This window comes from Rhopalosiphum maidis, chromosome 4, assembly GCF_003676215.2.
Source record: "Rhopalosiphum maidis isolate BTI-1 chromosome 4, ASM367621v3, whole genome shotgun sequence".
In the NCBI taxonomy this organism is placed as follows: domain Eukaryota; kingdom Metazoa; phylum Arthropoda; class Insecta; order Hemiptera; family Aphididae; genus Rhopalosiphum; species Rhopalosiphum maidis.
Genome location: NC_040880.1, coordinates 1,050,050 through 1,072,861, shown reverse-complemented (window position 1 = coordinate 1,072,861; position 22,812 = coordinate 1,050,050). Strand labels below are relative to the sequence as shown.

Genomic DNA, 22,812 nt, shown 5'->3' with positions numbered 1-22,812 from the left:
TATGTGGTATACGTGTATAAACCAGACAATATGCTATACCACCCCGCACACCAATATAATACCATCGCGGGCAATACACACACCACTGCAACTTGAGCTAGAGTAAAATATTCTCTCGGTGTTCGTTATAGCCTCTAAAAGGGTTAAGTTTAATTCGATAAGCTCCCTACACACACAAACATATATATATATATATATACGGTCGAGCGAGCGGAAAACGGTGTTTGGAGATGTGTGTGACATGTTGTTGCATTAACACCACCACCGCAACTATTACCGCTACCGCCGCCGCCAGGCTTGTCACGCCGCTATCGTCGTGTGAAAAGCATATACGATATATAATAAATAGATCGTTTTTCGAACGCTTGAAGTATAAAATGTCAACAAAAAAATAGTAACGATATTTATATATTGTATAACAACCCGTATTTTCCATCGAAAGAGTATGATATGAAATTTTAATAGTTTCCGTATAAACACGAGAATGTTGCAACAGGCCGTCGTTGGGTTTTGAAAAACGCGCACAGAACACGACAGCGGCGCGACGGGACGACGGAAAAGCAACGGAATTGTGTAACGACCCAGAGAAACTTTAAAACTACAACACGAACCGGAGGTCGTCGTCCGAGAAGGATGATTTCCGTTGAATCTCGGTCTAAAGTGTTCAAACCTTATTTTATCATACGGTTTATTTGCCTACTATTAACAACGATTGTATGTTTATATTATATCGGCCGTTTAGTTTCCGGCAGCGTTTCCATACATATATACATTGGTATCAATACAAGACTAGAGGCGTTGCGATAATACGGAGTGATGTGCAAATTCCTTTAACAGAGTATTTCAATTCCAACAGCCATTTGCGTTGAATCCGATAAGCATTGTTTCTATATAATATACATTTCCCTACATATAGTACACACTTATTGTATCATTAAAAAGCTGTATTTACTTGAAGTTTTTTTAAATTATTTAAATCATTTCTATAAACATGCTTTTAAAAAAAACAATTATACACGTTTCACCGACATTTTTTAGTTTTCTTTTAGTTCGATATTTTACATGGTTAGACACGTAGATGCAAACCAATTATTTAGATTATTTGAATCTTTTTAAAATGTTTTTGCATACAAGATTATATATTAATATATATCGTTACAGTATACTTATTAGATTCTATAAATTTATTTATGAAATTCTTATAGGTACTAAATCGTGAACCTAATTTTTTGCAAAGAATACAAATTTAATAACGAAATCCTATATATCTACGTAAAAACTAATTAAATTTTTATTCAAAATAATTGATTTTATTTCACAAAAATTGTATCAATGGTTTAAAATAAATCGAAGCCCATGGTTATCATTAACGGTTTAAATAACCAATTAAAATTTAGAAAAACGTATTACCGAAAAAACACAGTTGAATCTATATTATACATTGTAAATTATTATACTCAATAGTAAATTGTTCTTTACTAAAAAATTAAAATTGGTGTCCGAATGAAGACCTAACTTGTAAAGGTTAGGTCTTATCTAAGGTTCGAATTATGTATAAACATATGTACTGCATTATAAATTCAAGAGTTTAAAAATCAAAATAATGACTTGAGCAGTTTCACATGTACTTATACGCATGCAATTTGTATGCAATAATCGTTTATATAAAACAATACTTTGATTAGGATGTTCAAAGACAAATATTATAAACATAAACATATTATTAGTACTTATTTTTACAATACATATTGAATCCTTCACTTTTATTCTGATATGCAGCCAAATGCAAGAGCAAGATTAATAATTAGATACTCGAGAAGCAGCGCCAGTGAAAATTTACCTATATTATCGTAAAACTTACGATTACCTAAATAGACAATAATTGTTAAGAATTATATCCACACCCAAACAAAGTAAGCTTTATTCGCATCATAGATATTCAAATATTGAGTATTAATCTTATATGTTCTACATTTAAGTCTTAAAATGTTTATATAGTTCCAAATGTCTTGAAAATTTGGTATCTTAAGTATCTAAGTGCTTAGAGCCTAAGAATAGTTTGATCTTGTCTTGAATGTATATTGTTATCTGTATATTGATCAAATACGATGAAATCCTATTTTAAAGATTAAATGATAGTCACAAGGGACTGTATTGGGAATCAAAAAGAAAACGAGTAGAAAATCCTAATTGCCAGATCAGTCTTAACTGCACGATAAGCTCTATTTCCAACCATAAATACACACATTTTCACAAAGACACATACACACACATATATATATATATATTTAATACATCAAACATGCAGTATATTAATAAAATGTCAGCGATCTATTTAATTGTATGTTTATATGTTTTTCTTTTGAATCCTATTGCTCCCTTATTTCTATATATTAATACATATAATAACAATTGATAAGATTCTTAAAAAAATATATTTTACAAACAATAAAACTAAAAATCAAAATTTTATATTTAATACGAAGGGTTCAAAGAATAAGCAAATTAAATAATCTTTGTTATTCTGATATTCAAAACTTAATTAATGACATATAGCAAATCGACATTTTTAAATAATTATAAATATAGGTAAGTAGTGATTTAATTATTAATAATATATTTAAAGTATTTTGGAGCAAAAAAAGTTTTGAAAATTGATAAGTAAATTTAAAATAATTATAATATCGTTTTTAAAATAAAAAAAAATGACAGAAACATTTATAACTGCGAATAAAAATGTCATCGAAATTATTAAGGTAATTTTGTTTCTAATACGTACCTATGCGTATTAAAAAATATAAGTAAAAGTAACAAATAAAAAAGAAACTATTAAATAATAAAGTGTGATTCTTTGAGAATCTTAAAAGTATAACTAATGATTTCGTTTTATTTAGGTCGTTGTAAATTTTAAAGTAGCTTTGTTATGTGGTTGAGAATAAAAGTCTTAAAATTATTATTATTAGAATAAATAAATAATAATAAACACATCGTGGTCAATCATTAAAATTAAAAGTATAGATATTAGAAAACACACCCTGATCCAAAAATTTAATTGTAGTCCTCTAAATTAAGCGTATCCAGTATGATACACCCCCATTATTCCTTTTATAATAAATTTATTCAAATTATGATTTTGTAATTTTTAAGTATACTAAAGATACTTAATTATTTAAATTTTTTGTACTGCAGATAAGGAAGTTCCTGCCCGTGGCTATATAAACTGATTTTTATAAATGAGGAATAACCTTTTTTACTGTAAATATTTTGGTAGATTTTAATGCATATGTATAATTACAATTGAACAAGTAGTTTCCCATTTATTATTCAATATATTTACTAAAGATAATTATAGTTACTATACATGGTCTCAAAAAAATATAAAATTGATGCTTTATTAAATTTAGTATTTTATAAATATTTCTGAACAATACTTAGAAATTATAATAATAAATAAAATCCAATAATAATACGAGAATATAACACAATATTTTTTATTTCAAATTATCATAGCCCTAAATCTTTCAAATTTAGTATGATGGACCTTCCTTAATACACACAAAGTTAAATATCTCAAAAAACTACTAGTTAAAGCTTCAATATAGAAACCAATATAAACATTTTCAAAAAAAATCAACCATCAATTTACTGTAAAAAGAGTTGGTTTGCTTTAAAAATAATAAATGATCCTTAAGTAACATCAAAATTTAAAATTCAAAATTATATTTAATTTTTATTTAAGCGAAAAACGATGGTAAGCATGATTGGTTCATCATCCAGTATAAGTTATAAAATTATAATTAAGAATAAGTGTTTGCAAACAATTCTTTAAAGAAATTTTGATTTTAGTACACTACGGAATGAGGATAATATACAATAATGTATAATAGATATATAATTTAACCAAAATTATAATTAAAATCTTCTGAAAATAGTTTTTTCTTATATATTGATTGTATACAGTGTCTAATGAAATATACAAGTTTCGAAATTGTGACTTTTTTTTAATAATATACTTGTATACATATATACAGTCGGTTTTTAATAATTTTAAACAGAAAGGCATAAAAAAAATTCACTTATCACTTTATCAGAAATTTAAGTTATTGAATTTTCTTAAAATAATTTATGTTTTGCGTGTAATGGAAGTTTGAAAACAAAGATAAATATTTATTTGAACTTTAAGGTACGTCATATATACATATTTACCTACTTATAATATAATAAAATGAAAATATTTATTTAATTACATTTGCAAAATACATTAAATATTAAGTTTCTTATTAGTAAATGCACTCAAATAAGTCTTCTATTAAAAAAATGTGAAATATTGATTATGATCTTTACTAAACTTAAAATAATAAAACTATACAATAGGTATTTGTCAACTTTTGTCTATTGTCAACTATAATAATTATTATTATTATATTAAATTAATTAAATAAATTACTTTTTTATATCTACCTTTATTATTATTATTATTAGGACAAAATAAAATACTTAACAACCAGAAGGATATATAGTATATGAATGAGCAATGATATTTCTCTAAAGTGCATAACATATAACTGCTTATACAAAGATTTTGGGTGTAGTTTAAAACGCAACCGATCGCCAAAAAGTCACTAGTTTTAAGTGCACATAAGGGTTGGTAAATTAAAAAATAAACGATACAATATATAAATACATTAGGCTGTATGTGTATAATAATGTTGAGCTGGAGCGACGAAAATTTATGTTATGTAAACTACAGCTGGCAATCCGCGGTTGAAGACTATTTTAACTTTGACCGAAAAAAACAGTCCGGGTTATGAGCTTTTAGCTATATGTACAATTGTTGGACTGAAGCCATGTATCACCCGGGCCAGAACAATACGCACGTCAGTAAAGTAGTATGTGTATATACAAACTAGCTGTATATATACGACACGTGGTATATAATGTACGTATATACGCACTTAGTGTCTGAAATGTCCATTACAACGTGGTCATTGATGTACACGAGCACCCTTGAGACCAGATATCCGCCCCCCTAAAAAACAATCCATTCGATTTTGGCAATACGCTCACGAAGTTTCTAAACATCCACTACTTTCATTTGCATTATTTTACAATAAATAATAACAAAACAGTTTATGAAAATAAATTTTGTCTCAATAAAAATCATTTATAAAATATCGAGATAAATTATACACGCAACAATAAAACATATATTGTTTGCGTTCTTACGTTTATTTTTTCAATAACAAATTTAACAAGCGAAACAAAATAAGAAAAATAAGTAAAATTATAAAGAATAAATAGAACGAACTTATCTTAATTGTATCGATAAGAGTAAAATAACTACATAAAGACTATATTAATATGTAAATTAAAATAAAATGCTGTATGGAAAGTATGGAAAATGTGTAATTACATAATAACTAAAGTAATAACTTACCTATCTGTGAATTTTCGACAAATAGCATCATGATATTAAATTTGACTTCGGATAGTAACTGCAGCTGTGCTCACTACGTCATGCTGATGAAATCCAATTTGTGCTATGAAAAAAATTAATATTTTGATAAAATACAAATTTGCACATGTGCTTATTAAGTGCAAGTTTCAGGATGACCATAAATTAAGCGAATTTTAGAATTTTAATTTTAGAAATTTTATTTTATTTTATATTGATATGTGTTAATGCATTAAAAAAACTAAAATTTTTCTTTATAGAACTCTCACTTTTTTGAATTTTTAAAAAACTCACTTCCTACGACGAAAAAAAATTAAAATATAAACAAGCCCATAATTAATATTATATTTTTTTTAAAAAAATGAGCCAATCCCGTCCCTCAGAATCTTCTGTAAAATGAAATTAAAGGGTTAGCTTAAATTTAAATAAATCTATAAAATTAATTTCTAGATATTAATTAAATAGGTACTAATAATAATATTGTGCAGTCAATTTTTAATTTTTTTTATTAATATATTAGATATTAAATATATGTATATGTCAAGTTAACAAACTATATTTCTATTTCTTAAAAAGTATTAATTTATGATTACAATATTATATTGTCACATTGTTGGCAAATATAATTACAGGGTATTTCTAAATTATTTATCTCAGTGACATTTATAAATATAATTTATCTAGATATGTCATAGAATTTGGTGACATAATATCTAATTCCAAATAATATGTTGAAATTGTATAATGTATGTATCTTAAATATTAACTGTGATAAACCAAGAATAAGTTGGTTATTTGATAAAATGAAAAAAAAAGATTTAAAAATAAATATAATGTACTCTATGATTTTTTAATAATGTTCAATGTTTCCATACGTTAAAATGCAAATTAATTAATTCCATATTTGCGTGAATATAATATATACATATTATAAATTATTATTCTATAAAATAAATATAGAGATAATTAAACAGTGTAATCATTTAAAATTTAATAATATAATTTTTTTGAAACATAATATTCTTAGCTAAACTTAATTAATTTGAAAATGTAAAATAATATATTCAATACCTAAAAATAAAACTTATATTATATTAAACATATGTAATAATATTACTTAATAACATAGATAGCCAATGTACATTTATGTATTTAGATTTACATATCAAACTTTAATTACATTTTTTAACACTCGTTACAACAAACAACATTAAAATTAATTCAACCTATTGTATTAGGTAATAATAGTAAAAAAATTACATTACCTAATAGCAATATTAAAAAACATCAAATATCCTTAGTAATAGACCATTTCCACTCAGAATTGTTCTTTGTATACAATAATATATTATTTGATTCAAATTTAACACACCCATTCCAGTGACTCACGGGAAACTTAATCTAGAGCAGAGCAATATTCATTTGCCAACCATTCTTTTTTTTTTTTTTTTTTTTTTTTTTTAATTCACTTTAATTACAGTTCTTTAAGGTAATAGTTAACCTTATAATCCTAGATGATTCACACTAATAATTTAATCTTTGTTAAAAATAAATAAATAAATACTGCAAAGCAATAATACAATTTATCTTAATCTAATATTTGACATTACTATACAATATTACGACATTTCAAAATCATAAACCGTATTTTATATGTATCACGTATGTTTAAACATAAATTTATTAAATTAATAATATTATCCTTTTATTTAGATTTCCTTTATTTGGGTTTTTGTATTTCTTGAAAATTAATCAAAATAATTTAAATATACATTTTGTGAAAAGATCATCAGAATATTTAAATTTGTAATGAAATTTACAAAAACAATGAAATTCAGGACTAACCATAATTGGGCCATTGATAATAGTTTAGGTCAGAAAATGCACTCTATTCAAAGACTTAACGGCTAGCGATATAAATCATGCATATTCAAGTCACATTATACGATATAATGTGTTATTTGCAGTTCTTAAATTAATAATGATAATTATGTCTATGTTAATAAATATATTAATCAAATATTATAATACCTATAAGGTAAATTTTACAATATCACTATTAATATTTGACTATTATTATAACGAATACAAAATGTATACAAAGTATATGCGTGCAATGCCCATAAACTCATAATCGAAATATCTAATATTAATATTTTTTAAAAAATATCCTAAAACTTAGGAACTCAGAAAGCTTTGTTTTTATTAATATCTTAGAAATGATCGAGATTTTTTTCATTTGCATATTTAAATGTATTCATTTGTGAGGATATTTCGATTTTTGGGACCATACTTTATGTAATTTTGCTTACCCTAAGTAAAAAAAAAAATAAAAAAATATCAGAGGAACTAATCGCCAACGTATCATAACCGATTGTTATTTACACATTCTAATTTTGTCTAAACAAACAATTGTAATTACTTCGGTTAAACATTTGTATAAACTTGAACTAATAATTCATGTAATATAAATGCCATATTTTTTTAGTCATTAATAATTTGGAAGCCGTCAATATGTTATGAAGAGACAATATAAATAAATTATATAATTCCATAAAATACATAATGTAGACAATAGTTTACAATAATTATAATATTGACTATTAGTTGTAATTTCGTGCGATGGGCCAGTGGCAATGCCTATAAGTAGCCTTATGACGAATGACGACTATAGATTCTAAGTGATATTTTATAGGTAATAGCTTCATATTACGTATTTTTAGCTGTAAGCCGTGTCATTGTGCAAATCGTAAATTATTATCAGTATGAAAAGTGAGTATACGATTATAACAAACGTTCAGAAGACTATCATCGTATGCACATTACATTAATCTATTCTGTAGACCATGACCGTCAAAAAGCGTACGTTAATAGACAATTCTATATTTCTAAAATTACGTTACAATAATCCATTCCTATTTTCATTATAAAAAAATGTTCAAATTTCTAATAAATAATATTTACCACGGAATATTATTATAACTTTATTTAAGTTCGATATTATTTGAATTTTTGAATCATATCACAATTCAAAGGTCCGAAATAAAAGATGTGTTGGTATAATATTATAATTTTAAGGAGAATTTAAATAAATTTTTTCAGAACGAAAATTGAGATACGCTTTACGGCGTATGTACTAATGAAAATAAAATGAGTATATTTTGACAAAATATATGATATAGTCGTGACCAGTAGTGTAATTAGGAATTTTCCTTAGTGGATGGGGGAGATTACAGTTTTTGTAGTAGAAAACTGTAAGTTTTATATAACTTCCAAAAAAAAAAAACTCAAGTCATTAAGAACACAATTATTTATAATATTATAGTTAGATTACTACGAAATTATAAATATTGAAAAATATTAGTAAAATAAAGCTCAGGAGAGAATCTATCCCCCTCATCTATCCTTTAATTACGCTCTTGGTTATGACTTGCGAAGCCCTTTAACTGCAGTCTGCAGCACGGCATTGTATAAGAATAAGAGTGAAGAGCAAAATACTTGTGGAACGTACCACAGCGCGGGTTTTGTTTTTGACTAACTTAATATATAACCATAATATAATATGCATATATATTATAATACTATTATACTCGGACTCCGTAGCCGTAGCCAGTATAATATGGTGTGGGTCAAATATAAATTTGCATTAATTTATAATTACGCATACGCACGCATCAAACAGCGGACCGAATGTACAACGTTTTATATATATATATATATATTACGTTGGGTAAAATATACATAATATATTTTCAGTGTTGCTTTAGTTATATACACGACGATTTTACATTTATACGATACATAACCCTTGTCGCCGTAATTCGTTGTTGCGTGTTATAATATACAATATGTGTGTTAAATAATAAGTCTAGCGCGCAACGGCACAAAATATAATTAATGTGTAGGACTGTATAAGCATTATGTATAATATACATGGTAGGCGATTGTTGCATCTAAGAACTGATTTTTTCTGTTTTTTGTGTTTAACTAAAAATATAATTGGTTTTATAATAAATTTAAAAAGGTTGATGTAAATACCAATATAATTTTTGTATTTTAATAAAAAGTATCCTATACATACAACATAATACCCATGTTATGACGTATTGAACGAAATAAAATATGCAATATCCACACCACAAAGTGAGATGGTTATATACCTACATGTTATATTTATAGATTATAAAAAAATCATGAAACTCAATTCCGAGATGAAAATTAAAGGAATTTATGAGAAATAAAGGCCTAAAAAACAATAACCCCAAAAAAAGTAGGTTTATAAATAAAATCAGTGAAGTGTGAAGAAAATATAAATGTATGACACAAAGGTATCATTTACTGGTATACTTAAATATAACAGTTTTAACACATCATAAAGCAACAAAAAAAAAATATAACTAAAAAGGTTTGTTAAATTTGTATACACAAATATTGTTCTTAAACAGTTTTTAAAATCAATTTTGTTTGTATTATATTAGGGTAGATTTAGGGGAGAACCTGAGAACTCACTATTGCCATTGCCATTCTTATATTATAAGAATAATATTATTATACATTATAATATACTTTATAGTTTATATCTTCTCATCCGTTACGCGTTACGGCTATAAAACTTTAAACTCGAACCTGTAAAGACTTTTTATTTACCTCCTAATCGAGCATCTCATTAATTTACTAGATAGTACGGTTTGGGCCACCGGAGTTAAGGCTAATTTATTACAGTGGTCATAATTTATAAATATTTTATACTAATTAATAAATATGTATATATATTTTAATTGTCTGATTACATATTTATCTAAATATTACGTATCTATATTTGGTTATTTTAAAATTGAATACTTAAATTTTGATTTTAGATCAAAGGGAAACAACAATATTCCAGGAAGGCACAGCAAAATCAATACATTTCCAATCAGATCCTCATTCCTCCTCTTCCATCACCGCCACTGACACCATTTCATTTAACTCTAGAAAATGGTCCAGGGATAAGGTCATCATAACCTAACCTAACCCCTATCCTAGGTCCAATATGAAAACATCTAATTTCACTCATATGTCAACGATAATACACCACATAAATATAGGAACACATTGCAATTTTATAAAAACTATAACACAGGTGTCATCACTGTCATCTAATTCGTAAATCACGAGGTACTTAAAAAATAGAGCAATCGTTGTTTTGTCATCATCACCTGCTTTCGCAAAATACTAAAACAAAATATAATTTTGTGAAAACCACGCAATATCACGCGGCATGGTCAGTAAATACTAAATACCTATTACACATAACTTCTATACATAATAACATTATACTATCGCAGCCAGCGCGATGGTTAGATGGTGGCATCGTTGCTTAAGTTACAATAATAATATTTCACGTCTCGTCTGTAAAATGTGTCAATAAACACAAGCAATCGGTACACGTAATTTATTACGTTACTCGCGTGTACTGTTTAATATCGCAAAGGTCGTACGCGTATAACATTATGTAATCAATTACAATTAATTTAAAGTGTCACAATTTAGTAAAATTTACGGAAAATTTTGTCTTGTAAATTTACCTTACTCGCATATTTAGACTAAAAATGTAGAAAAATTAATAATATTAATAGTCAATACTTACAACCGTATAGTGTAATACGCGTATGCGTATGGTGTATATTATATATCGTCTCGTAAAATATTAATAAATAATAAAAATGAAAATTACAAAAAAATAACAAGAAGACTGGCTAATATCGGGAAAGTTGCCAATTTCTGATAATATACCAAACCTCCCCCGCGTGCTGCGTGCATATCATATAATTATCATATGATTATAACTGCACGCAAGTGGTATGACACGCGTTATTGTATCGACATTTGTACGATATGTAATCGCGTCACGTGCGCGTAAAAATGAAACGTTCCGCGAATTTTGAAGGCGGCTCGTTACGAATCGTTACCCAACGCCGCATGTGTATATAGGTAGGTATAGGTATTTCGCAGCCGTGTATCGTAACAGCACGTGGCAATAGATGGGGATGGGCTGGGGGTTAAGAGGCGTTGTACACGGGTCGTAGTAGAAGTAAAACAAACAAGCTGCTGGGTTTTCATTCCGTGGAAATTCACCAGAATACAATGAACGTATATATAAGAACAGTCAAAAGCCTGAGGGCAGACGTGCAGCCACGTATTGTAAATAATATGTAACATGTATATAAAATACCAACAGCAGCGTATATTTACTAAATATGCGTATACACTACAAGTGCGACAATGTTATACCTACGATACTTAACTTTATGCCATATGTTGGAGTTAAGTTGTACGTAAAGCAAAATATTCAATGTATATTATATTTTTAATAGTATTAGATATGATATAACAGTTTTTTAGTATATTAATATATTATCTATTAACTTGCAATTAATGTTTCTCATAATATATCTAATGTTTATGTCAAAAATAATTACAATTATAAATAAGAAATTTTATTCGCAACGTGAATTCGGCTGTATATATATTATAAATTATTAATTATCAGGGCCGGATGTAGACTTAATAAGGCCCTAAGCTTTTTGAAATTGGAACCCTTTATAAGTGCAGATATTATATGCATAGACGGAAATAGGAGATATTTGGGGGAGCTCCCTCCCAACTAAAAAATCATTCAGATCATTAAGGGGGCTAAATCAAACAAATAAATATTTTAAGCCCCCCTTCCCCCAAAAAAATGTATTTTAACTCCACCTATGATTATATACCAGTGCCAAAACCCAAATATGATTTTCGGGGATAATATAGAGCGGGGATGGCAAACCTTTTGAACACTACGTACCCAAAATTACCTTTTTTTATATATAGAGCGTACCATGAAAAAAATATTAAAATTATTATATTTATAAGTATAAATAGTAGATAATATCAGTTACTTTTGTTGTTTCTTGCAATGACACTAACTTAACCAACTCTTCTTTAATTTCATTACCAACAAAATATCTAATAAATATAGATAATCGAACTGAACCAGTAATATCAGTGCTTCCGTCAAGACAAATTGAAAATACATTACACAACTTAAAATCTGCAAATTGTTGATTTGTGATATTTTCCTGCAATTTTTAAAATCCGATCGGTCATATAGGTAATATATAGGTATTATTATTTTATCTACAGATAAAATTGAATAATCGTTAATGACCGATAAAAGCCATATGCTCCAAATATTTTTACCTATTACCTATAATATAATATATAATTTTCGCGTGCCCACAAAATCTTTTCGCGTGCCATGGATTTGCCATCCCTGATATAGAGGGATTAACTGAAATAAAGTTAAGAAGTATATAGATAATTGAAATAATAAATCTTTAACTTAATATTATTTTTATTTATAACTATAACAAACTTAAAAATAGTTACTACCTCATAATAATATTTAATACACTAAATATTTCTCCGTGTTGATCTATTATTTTGTGTGAATAAAATTGTTTTTTTTTGTGTTAGCTGGGGGCCCCATATAATATATAAAACGATTATTATATGGAATATAGAATATAACAAATGCTCACTTGAACAATTTTTTAGAGGTGCCTTAAGCTATAGCTTGTGTAGCTTATATATAAATCCAACACTGTTAATTTTAAAGGAATCGATAAACACTGTCAAACAGATGACTACATGTAGGTATTTTCAACACAATACGTGGTATCTATTCAAAATTATAATATGTACAACTGTAGTTTTCTTTAAGTCATTTTATATTTTCCTATAACCAAATTCAATTATATATTATATTTGAATATTTCAAGTGCATAATAAACAAAAAATAACAATTAATGTTATCTTTAGTGCCATATGTTATAAAAATATATTATCTCTGTATTAAGAGTTTAATATAATATATAAAGGTACGTTATGTTTTTATTTATGTGTCGTGAAAGTTAGCCATTAGAAAAATTAATATTATGTATACCTATAAGAGTTGTAACTAAGTTAAACATTGTTGTTCCTGACATAAAATGGTTATGTAGGTATACTATCTATTAATAATAATAATATAATATAATATAATACGAGTATATTATAATATTTAAGAAATAGGACGTAAATTATTCACAAGAGATTAATTACTAGACTAACAAATTAAAATTAATGTAATTAATTTTCCATGTGTTTGTAAAAACCAGTAGAAAATGATAAATTAAATAAATAATGAATCGGACGGGTTAAGGTATAGCAGCAATTATGAAAAATAATTTCTGGAATTCGGTCTAGACCGGTTTAAGTTTTAAGTGATAAATTATTTAGTGGTAGAAAAATTTTGAAACGGAAAATGATCAGGATGAGAAATCTATAATATTCTTGTTAATAAGAGAGTTATGCGAATTGTATGGAACAAAGTTTTTGTTAAGAATATAAACTGGGCCGAAGTACCTCATAAAAGTATCTGCTATGATAAAGGGCTATTGGTGGTATTGTTATGAAGATATATAATATTAGGGAGATCACTACTTTGTTTCTTATCATTAATAAACTTCCAAAAATATTTAGGATTATTAATTAATAAGGCTTGAATACGATTTAGATTTTAGATACAGAGAATAACATATTTTATATCACCTCTTACAGCGACTTCTTAATAATGAAAATTCGACATACAACTTGTTGTCGCCATTAATCTTAAATGCTTTTTCCTCAATAATTAACAAATATCAATAAATTAATAAAATAAAAATTATTTATTGATATAGTAAGGAACATAGATTAGCAAGCTTTAATTAATATATAAAATTCAATATTTATATTACTCCAATCAAACTTCTACATAAATAGTAAACTAAGTTAAAATTACAATATTTAGGTAACTATATATCACGTCAGAAGAATTATTAAATATTTTTCAAAGGGTCATTATAATAATTCATTTCGAGTATGAAATACGAATACGAGATATTTTCAGTCTAGTTGATTTAAAAATAACTTGCCATCAAACAAATTTGTTTTTGGGAACGAATACATTCATTGAAATAATGAATTAAATTAATCAAATTTTTTAATAAATTAATAAGTAATAAGATATAAACACGAAATCTAATGTTATATAATGATTTAATCTTATACTTATTAAAATCTTGTGTAAGTATCTAATTCTAACCAAAAACAAAACAGCATAAACCGTAAAATAAAAAAATAAAAATCACGTTGGAATTAATGCAGTGTGTGAAGAAGTGTTATAGTAAATTAAACAGAAGTCATATTAAATTTTACATATTATTGGATTTTTGATTATTTAGTCTAAATGCAAATATATTCGTTTTGTTTCCATGCCATTAAAAGAGGCTGTTATTTTTAAATTATTGCCATTAACTAGTGCCAAAAAGATATACTAGACAATTTACATTCTTAAATATATATATATATATATATATATATAATTGTAAATCATAACACTTTATTTCTAATTTCATAACAGATTTCACATTTAATTTAGGAAATACACATTTTTTCAAATTTATATAGCAGTTACAATTAAATATCGGCAGTTTGCACAATAATTTAGAAAGTAAATTATTATTATTGATAATAAAATTTAAAATAAGGTTAGGTTAGGTTAATGAAATATTGCCATGCCGACATGGTACTGTAACATGAACACGTTTCTTATAACGATTTAAAAATTATCCATACTACATGGGATAAATTATACACAGAAAATGTATTGGTGCACAAAATTGTTTTCAATACAGTATTATAAAGTACATAAAAATGTTATGTTTATGAAATAGGGAGATAATAATATACATAAATAATTTAAACGTACAATTTATCGATTGATTTAGATGTTTGATTAAATACTTTATAAAAAATTACTTTAACTACTATATATATATGCGTGTGTGTGTATGTATATATTATAAACATTATAATGTATATTGCAGTATTTGTTTTGTTTTATTTTTATTTTTTTATTTATAAATATTTATCAACGTCTGGAACATTTTATGAAACACATAAATCGTAAGACAAAAAACAACGAAAATAAGATGAAGCCTAATACACGGTGACAGAATTTGTGAGCTATAAATTGTACTTAAAGTAAAGAGAAAACCGTCCGATGAGAATGATGAATATTAGTGTATTTGCCATTCTAAGAAAAAAAAGGTGTAAATATTTCTAAACCACCATTAATCCGGAAAAGGATCATTTATTATTGCAAATAAACGTAAATGATGCTAACTCCTCGTTACTAAATAGCACAAAAATTCTTGTTGATAATCCAAAGGTGTAATATCAAGACAATAATATAATATACCTTTTAAAATTTGAACATATAAAAATGCAACTTAATACATAAAAAAATCTATACGCAAGTTGTGTTATATACGCCCGGACAATACATTTATTCGCCACGGCACAATAATAAAGAAATATATGGCCCGAGGGAACAATTTTAAATCTACCAAATTATGAAAACATCATCATAGTGGTATTATGGAAAAAAAATGATAAACTAGTGTACGTTTATATACTTTTGGGTTATATACCAACAGCTATTATCATTTAAGGTTTGGTTCTGTAATACACATGTATACACAAATATATATATAGGTATCTATATATTTTATATTTAAGCGGAAGTACAAGCGTACTGCACTGTATAATAAAAGGGGTAGTTTCAAAATGTTTTTCCCTCACTTTAATAGTTTAATCTATAATTCAAAAAGTTACACAAGAACATCACATGGCAATGATGATGATATTTTGAGAACTATCAATGCCTATATAATTTATAAGTACAAAATAAAAACTAAAAACGTGTATACCATATAATATTATATTGATGTTTCAGATGTTAGCAATTTGCACTTTTGATATAGTGATAATATAAACATTAAACATATATATTTTATAATTATTCGCCAAGCAGTTCATCCCTCCCCTATTTTATTTAATAATAAATTTATTTAGTTTCTGATTTTTGGAATTTTTAAATATATACAAAGACCACGTTTTAAAATTCTTCAGATTTTCTATACTACTTATTTAGAATTTTAGATAGTAAATACTACTTACATGTTTCTATTTTTCAAACGAGTTCCCACTTTTCAGTAAACAATTTAGATACTTTTTTTAATATCAATATGATACCTTATTTCAAATTCAAACGAGTAGTTCCTCAATTATTAAAATATTTATAGTAAGGAATAAGAAAAGTAGTGCAAAAAATTATAATTTTTACAAAAATATAAATATTGATAGATTAATATAAATTACTAAAATTTTCCAATTATTATAGATATTAATCTATTATATCTAACAAATTCATTATCCTAATACCTTAGTACATAAAGTTAAATCACTTAAAAACTACTTTGAATATTTATTTTGGTACGTCGCCGTTTTTAGAAAAATTATCCGCTAAATAATTCATGGTTGAAAAAGAGATGGCTTTCATTTGTAAAATAGAAACTTATATCTCCACGAGAGCGTTCTTAAGTAGAACAACAAATTTCAAGAATTTGAAGATAATTCATTGAAGTATATTTAAAAATCCCTAAATCAGATTTTGAATAACAACTTTATTGAAGAAACACTACAGTAAATTCACCGCGATTAGACGAAACCGATTTTGACTTAATATATTTAGATATTAAATTAAATAATATACTAAAACAGATATAAAAGCATCAAATATATTTGTATACGAAATAAATTTTGAGGGCGGTTGTAAAAAGTAATACCTGGGGGAAATCATTTTTGGTAAAGCGAAATCGAAAAAGAAGAGAGTTAAAATAAATCAACGACTAAACCGCATTACTAAAACATATAATATTATTAATAATTTTGTTATTTGGTTAATCTTATGATTACTTACTCAATATATTGTTTACTCACGCTGTCCCCATTTTAAACATGCTGTGCTTTAAGCTAAACACAATCGTATGTATATATGTAAAGGTGTGGATACACTTCGTTTATCACTGAAATCTATCAAAGCGTAATTGTTAAAGTAACTACGACTCGCAAACGATCCGCAAAAACCACAACCGAAAACGTCAATAAGTAAATATTTGCACGTTTACTTGACTAAGACTATGAATACCCGGCAAACTTCAACCGAAATAAACATAAATTTAACACAATAATGTCCTATTATATATATATGTCCCGATACCCCTGCATCTTAATAAAATACTATATAATCAATTCAAAACACACTCAACACAAAAAAAAATTTACTTCACATTAACCGTGAAACAAAAGTTATAGATGACGACGTGATTTATAAAAACGATCATCCATTAAGTATTATCATACCTGTTACTTGTGTATTTAGAACACGATTTTCTAGTTAACTTATTTAAATAATTTGTTAAATTAATATAATTAGTAATTACATTAGGTATATATTATACATGAGAAAACCACTCAAGTTACAATTTTGACTACTTTATTTTAATACGATAAATCAAATGTTAGAACGAATACAGTAAAATACAGTATATTTTTATTTTTTATAGATTTGCAAAATGAATACTATGTCGTCATTATGGATTGCCCATAGACACAACTAGTAAAATACGTATTAACACTTTGTTGGTATACCTATACAATAATAAGTATATTAAATTTTTATCATTTCTATATATTTCTTAATGTATTAATTACGGATAGATTATGAAAAAAAAACCGCATTTAAACAGTATAAAACCTACGCGGACCGCGGACGGATATAATGAACTCATGAAGTTTGTAAATCGATAGTATATTATTGTATAACTGCAGTCTCCATTACACCGAACAAGAATGTAGTTATCGCTAATAATCCATTGATTCCTTCGAACGTCGACGCATGGTCTTCTCTCTAACCCCCATCACGCTCAAGAATATACAGCTCAATGCTTTCGAGGATCCGAATCGTATAAATCACCTCAGTCGTAATATAATAAGCGTATTTTCCGTTCAACAATTCCGGTACAAATATTATGCATTACGATTCTTTTCAAAGATAGCTCCTGGGCGATAATTAACAAATAAATTATTTGCCACTCTTCGCTGATGGTGACGAGACTTCTCGTGGTTCATACTATTAGTTTATTTCCTAACGGACAGCGAAATTAAGATGTCGTATGCATATATATATATACGCATATACACGAAGTCCTTTTACGATCCAAAACTGCACGTACAACAAATATCAACTCACCCGTTTCCTACTTGGCGACGCATATATATATTATTATCATGCCAGGTGGGTGGCAGCAGATAGTGTTGTATACATAAAGTCATTTTTTTCGGGACAGTGATGAACATTGGTGAGAGAAAGGGGCGCAAAGGCGGCTTTTTCTCACTATCGCCATCCCATACAAAAACGTTATTGCTACTGGTAATATAATTTATTTTGACGTCCTATCCAGCTGAATATACTCTAATATAATATGTAAAAACTTTGTACAACGTTTAAAAACTATTAAATAATAATGTTCCGTGTCGAAAAAGAGGACAAAGCAATGCTACAAAACCAACTTTCAACCAACTAAGTCCTATACAAAAATATCTGCGATTGATTAACCCAGTATTTCCTAACCTTTTTACCTTTATGGACCACTTCGATAATATGTTATAGGTCGCAGACCCCCTAATTTTAAGAAAATGGGAAGACTTTTTTTTTGCTCATTAACAAGAAAATACAAAACCAATGAAAAAAAAAACGTGTATTTTTATTACTTTACGTTATATTTTATTATTTTTATCATATATTATACATATCTTCAATAAGTCGTAATTATTTCACTAACTTTTTTAAAAAATAAACACACAAAAAAAAATTTGTAAAGTTTACTTTTATCTATTTTATATTTATTATTATTATTATAAACATGAAATAGCACGAGTATATTTATGCGCTCGTTATATTAACTATTGTCTATTACATTCTTGAATTTTTGTATTTTATTATACCTATATAAATTTAATTTAATATAAAAAAAATATATTTTAAAAAGAATTGCATTGAATAATTATTATTTGTTTTTAATGATCCGTTGTAAATCTTCATCTATTTAATGAGTATGTATGCGTGTATATTTAAGTAGGTGCCTTTACTTCGTTAAATCATATTAAATTCTCAACAATAAATAAGTAATAATATGTAAAATAAAAAGAATCAAACTTATTTTAGATTCGGTTAATAAAATATAAAAACACAAATAATACACTTATATAAATAAAAAATAGTAAAATATGCAAGTATATGCAAAATATAATTTTGATATTTTGAATATAGATATCATGAAACACATTTCTATACAAAAATGGGAGCCATCGGAAACCTAAAAATAATTATACAAAATCATAAACATCCTAATCCTACTAATAACTATTAGTGCGATAGGGGTTTATCTATCAGCGGAATTATTATTTTATATCACTCACAAACACTCATAAACATTTTTAATATATAGTTAAATATGATGTTCTAGGGCTAAAAATAAATCTCAGAGCAAACCAAATTTTTTAAGAGCTTAGAATTATTTCCGGGCCGGGCCTGGGCTTTCATTCACATCATTCGGCGCTGTTGTATGTGATGTAATGATGTATAAATATAATGATCAATTTGTAAAATTTTAAATGAGGCAACCACCTTTATCGTATACAGTACTTTTGTATTTACACGTCATAATGTCAAATAATATTATTTTTGGCAGAGGAGTACTCGATAACTGCCTTTCTCTAACTCTTTTTTTTTAGGGTAAAATTATAATTTAATGTAGTTATAAGAATATTGTTAAGTATTATGAATGGATACATTTTATCACCCAATATGTATAGAACAAGATATAATTTAAAATGAACCTAATCAAAGCCAAGTAGTTACAATTTATTACAAATAGTAGCACACTCATATACGTACTATCGAAATCTTCATCTGCCGAACAACGACGGAACTCAATTGTCCCCGCGAGTGCAGTTGTCTTAAATGGTAAATATGTTGCCATCTCAGCACATCTTGGTACATCGGTTCGACCAACTTTAATTACTTACTAATCTAAAATATATTTCAATATACATTTTATAAAATAAAAGATTTCAGATTTGGTTTCGCTCACTGCCATAAAACAACCAAAATCGGATAATATTTTATTACACCGCAGATACATAATATGTATTATATAGTTGTATCGTATTAACATTATTATATTATATACACAGCAAACATCGAGCACACAATTGTATGAGTGCTGCATGTGTCGAATGGAAAACCCTTTGGGAACCATAAATGTTGACGATCGATACAAGTGACAAAAAGCTGGCACAAACGAGTCTAAGGCTTTTATTGTAAGACCTTTTCTAGTGCACGCAAAAGATTCCCAGGACCGTTTTCCCCGATCTCTGTAGTATACATATAAGTTTATAGCGTTATATACATATGGTGTACATGTTACTCGCAAGCAAACGTATATATTATATGTTTCCCGTATTATTACACTTATATACTAATATTTTCATTTTATCACTTCGCTCGATTGTTGCGATCGACGTCCGTTTCCATTTTCATCGTCGCTCCACATACTCAATGCGTGTTATGCATACACAGATATAATATATTAAGGTACCTATAATTATTATATATATATATATATATATATATATACGAGTATTAAAATATTTTTATGTATTTACAACGAGGACCAGTATTGCAATCACGGGGAAAGTTTGATTTCGATTTTGTAACATTTTTTATCACATATAATAAAAAAAATACGTGTAAGTAATCATGAGTTTTGGACCAAGAGAAATCATATTACACCGATAGGTATACATATTTTATACTCAAAAGCAAACTTTTTTCTTATTTTTATCTTATTCTTTTTTTCTAGGAGGTAATATATATATATATATGAATATCAAAAGAGGTCAAGTCATCTAACATTCAAAAACTGTTTAATCTTTTAGCAACAAAAAGAAATTTATAAAAGCAAATTATAAAAAGAAAAATGGAAAAGCTAAGTGTATTATACTAAAAAAATTAAATATACACCAAATAAATCGTCATTAAAACAAATGAGCAGTCGATTTTAAAGTTTTTCGGTTGTATAGATATGTACAAAATGTGCGGTACAGTAGAAGAGAGAATTTAAAAAGAATCTTAAGGCGAATTTCAAAAAAAATGTATAATTTTTTTAACTCCATACATTACTTGCTCATGACATATGTCAGTATATAATGTGAATATAGTAGCTAGTAGGCTAGTAGAGCTATTTGTTTCGTGATTATTTTATAGACAATTTAATCAAATTATTTTTCGACAGCTGTACAACGCAATTACAAAATTAAAACACAAATAAAAACTTCGTAACAATAATAATATAATAAAATAAAAAATAAGTAACATGACTACAGTTTATACAATATATATTGTACATGTATATTGTATATACATATACAGACAGTTAGTTGAAAGGTCATGGCACTTCGATCATGTCACTTAATTGCTTTTATTTTTATTTTTTGTAGCGGTAACACGACATAAATACACTGCACACACGTCAGTATATCTAGTATTATTATGTGATAGACAAACGCCGTTTACGTTTTTGAATCTAAAACCAAATCATCAATATAATATTAATAATATTCACGATAAATAATACCGATTTCGATTTCGTAGTTGGGTATATTTAAAATTATTTATGACGGTAGCACAATACGCGTGTTTAATATAGTGAATATTTTATATAATTAATATAATAATATAAATAATTAATAATTTAATTAAATTAATAATTTAATATAATATATAAATATGTATTGCAGCATATTACACGCATCTTGATACGCTGTTAAAAATCGATATAGTGCGTTAGTATATAAGGCAATAAAAGTGGAAAAAATATTACCACTTAAACGAGACTATAACCGCGTCGGGTTGGAAATGAAAAATAGTTGAACTTTCTCATTGGTTCAACTTCGTGAGGGGATTAGAGAGCGCAGTCTCCCTAACACATATACGCATATACAACTACACAATGTATATACTGTATAATACAGCACACTAGTTGTACTAATATGTAGCCTGTTAAAACGTTTATATGTGAACGCAATACAAACGCCATTAGTTGTTAATATCACCTTTTTGTCTGTACGCCGAATGGAAACTGCCAAAAATTATCGAATTTTCTAAAACAGAATCAGACAGCTTGAAGGTTTTTCGAGTGAGATTTCACTTTTGGTCTTTAATTCTAACGAAATTTTGTTAAAAATTCGTAAAATTTTTGTGAATTATACCTAAGATTAAAAAAACCAATACAAGGTTATCCATAAGTTTTCATTCAAGTAACTATAAAAAAAAATTCCAGCGT

The 22,812-nt window shown here is 26.6% G+C and overlaps 2 protein-coding genes across 5 annotated transcripts in view; both read right to left on the bottom strand.

Annotated features, from left to right (window-relative positions):
* Window positions 1–22,812, bottom strand: part of LOC113557604 (neuronal calcium sensor 2) — an 85,318-nt gene that overhangs the window by 33,789 nt on the left and 28,717 nt on the right. The window contains exon 4 of one of the 2 annotated variants that reach the window (XM_026963175.1): window positions 5,438–5,540. The exons of the other annotated variant lie outside the window; for it this stretch is intronic. Within the exon in view, the coding sequence (XP_026818976.1) occupies window positions 5,438–5,468 (31 nt within the window). The 5' untranslated portion in view covers window positions 5,469–5,540. The remainder of the gene's footprint in view (window positions 1–5,437; window positions 5,541–22,812) is intronic. 2 annotated transcript variants of the gene reach the window in all.
* Window positions 1–22,812, bottom strand: part of LOC113557624 (neurocalcin homolog) — an 88,882-nt gene that overhangs the window by 37,357 nt on the left and 28,713 nt on the right. The window lies entirely within an intron of this gene.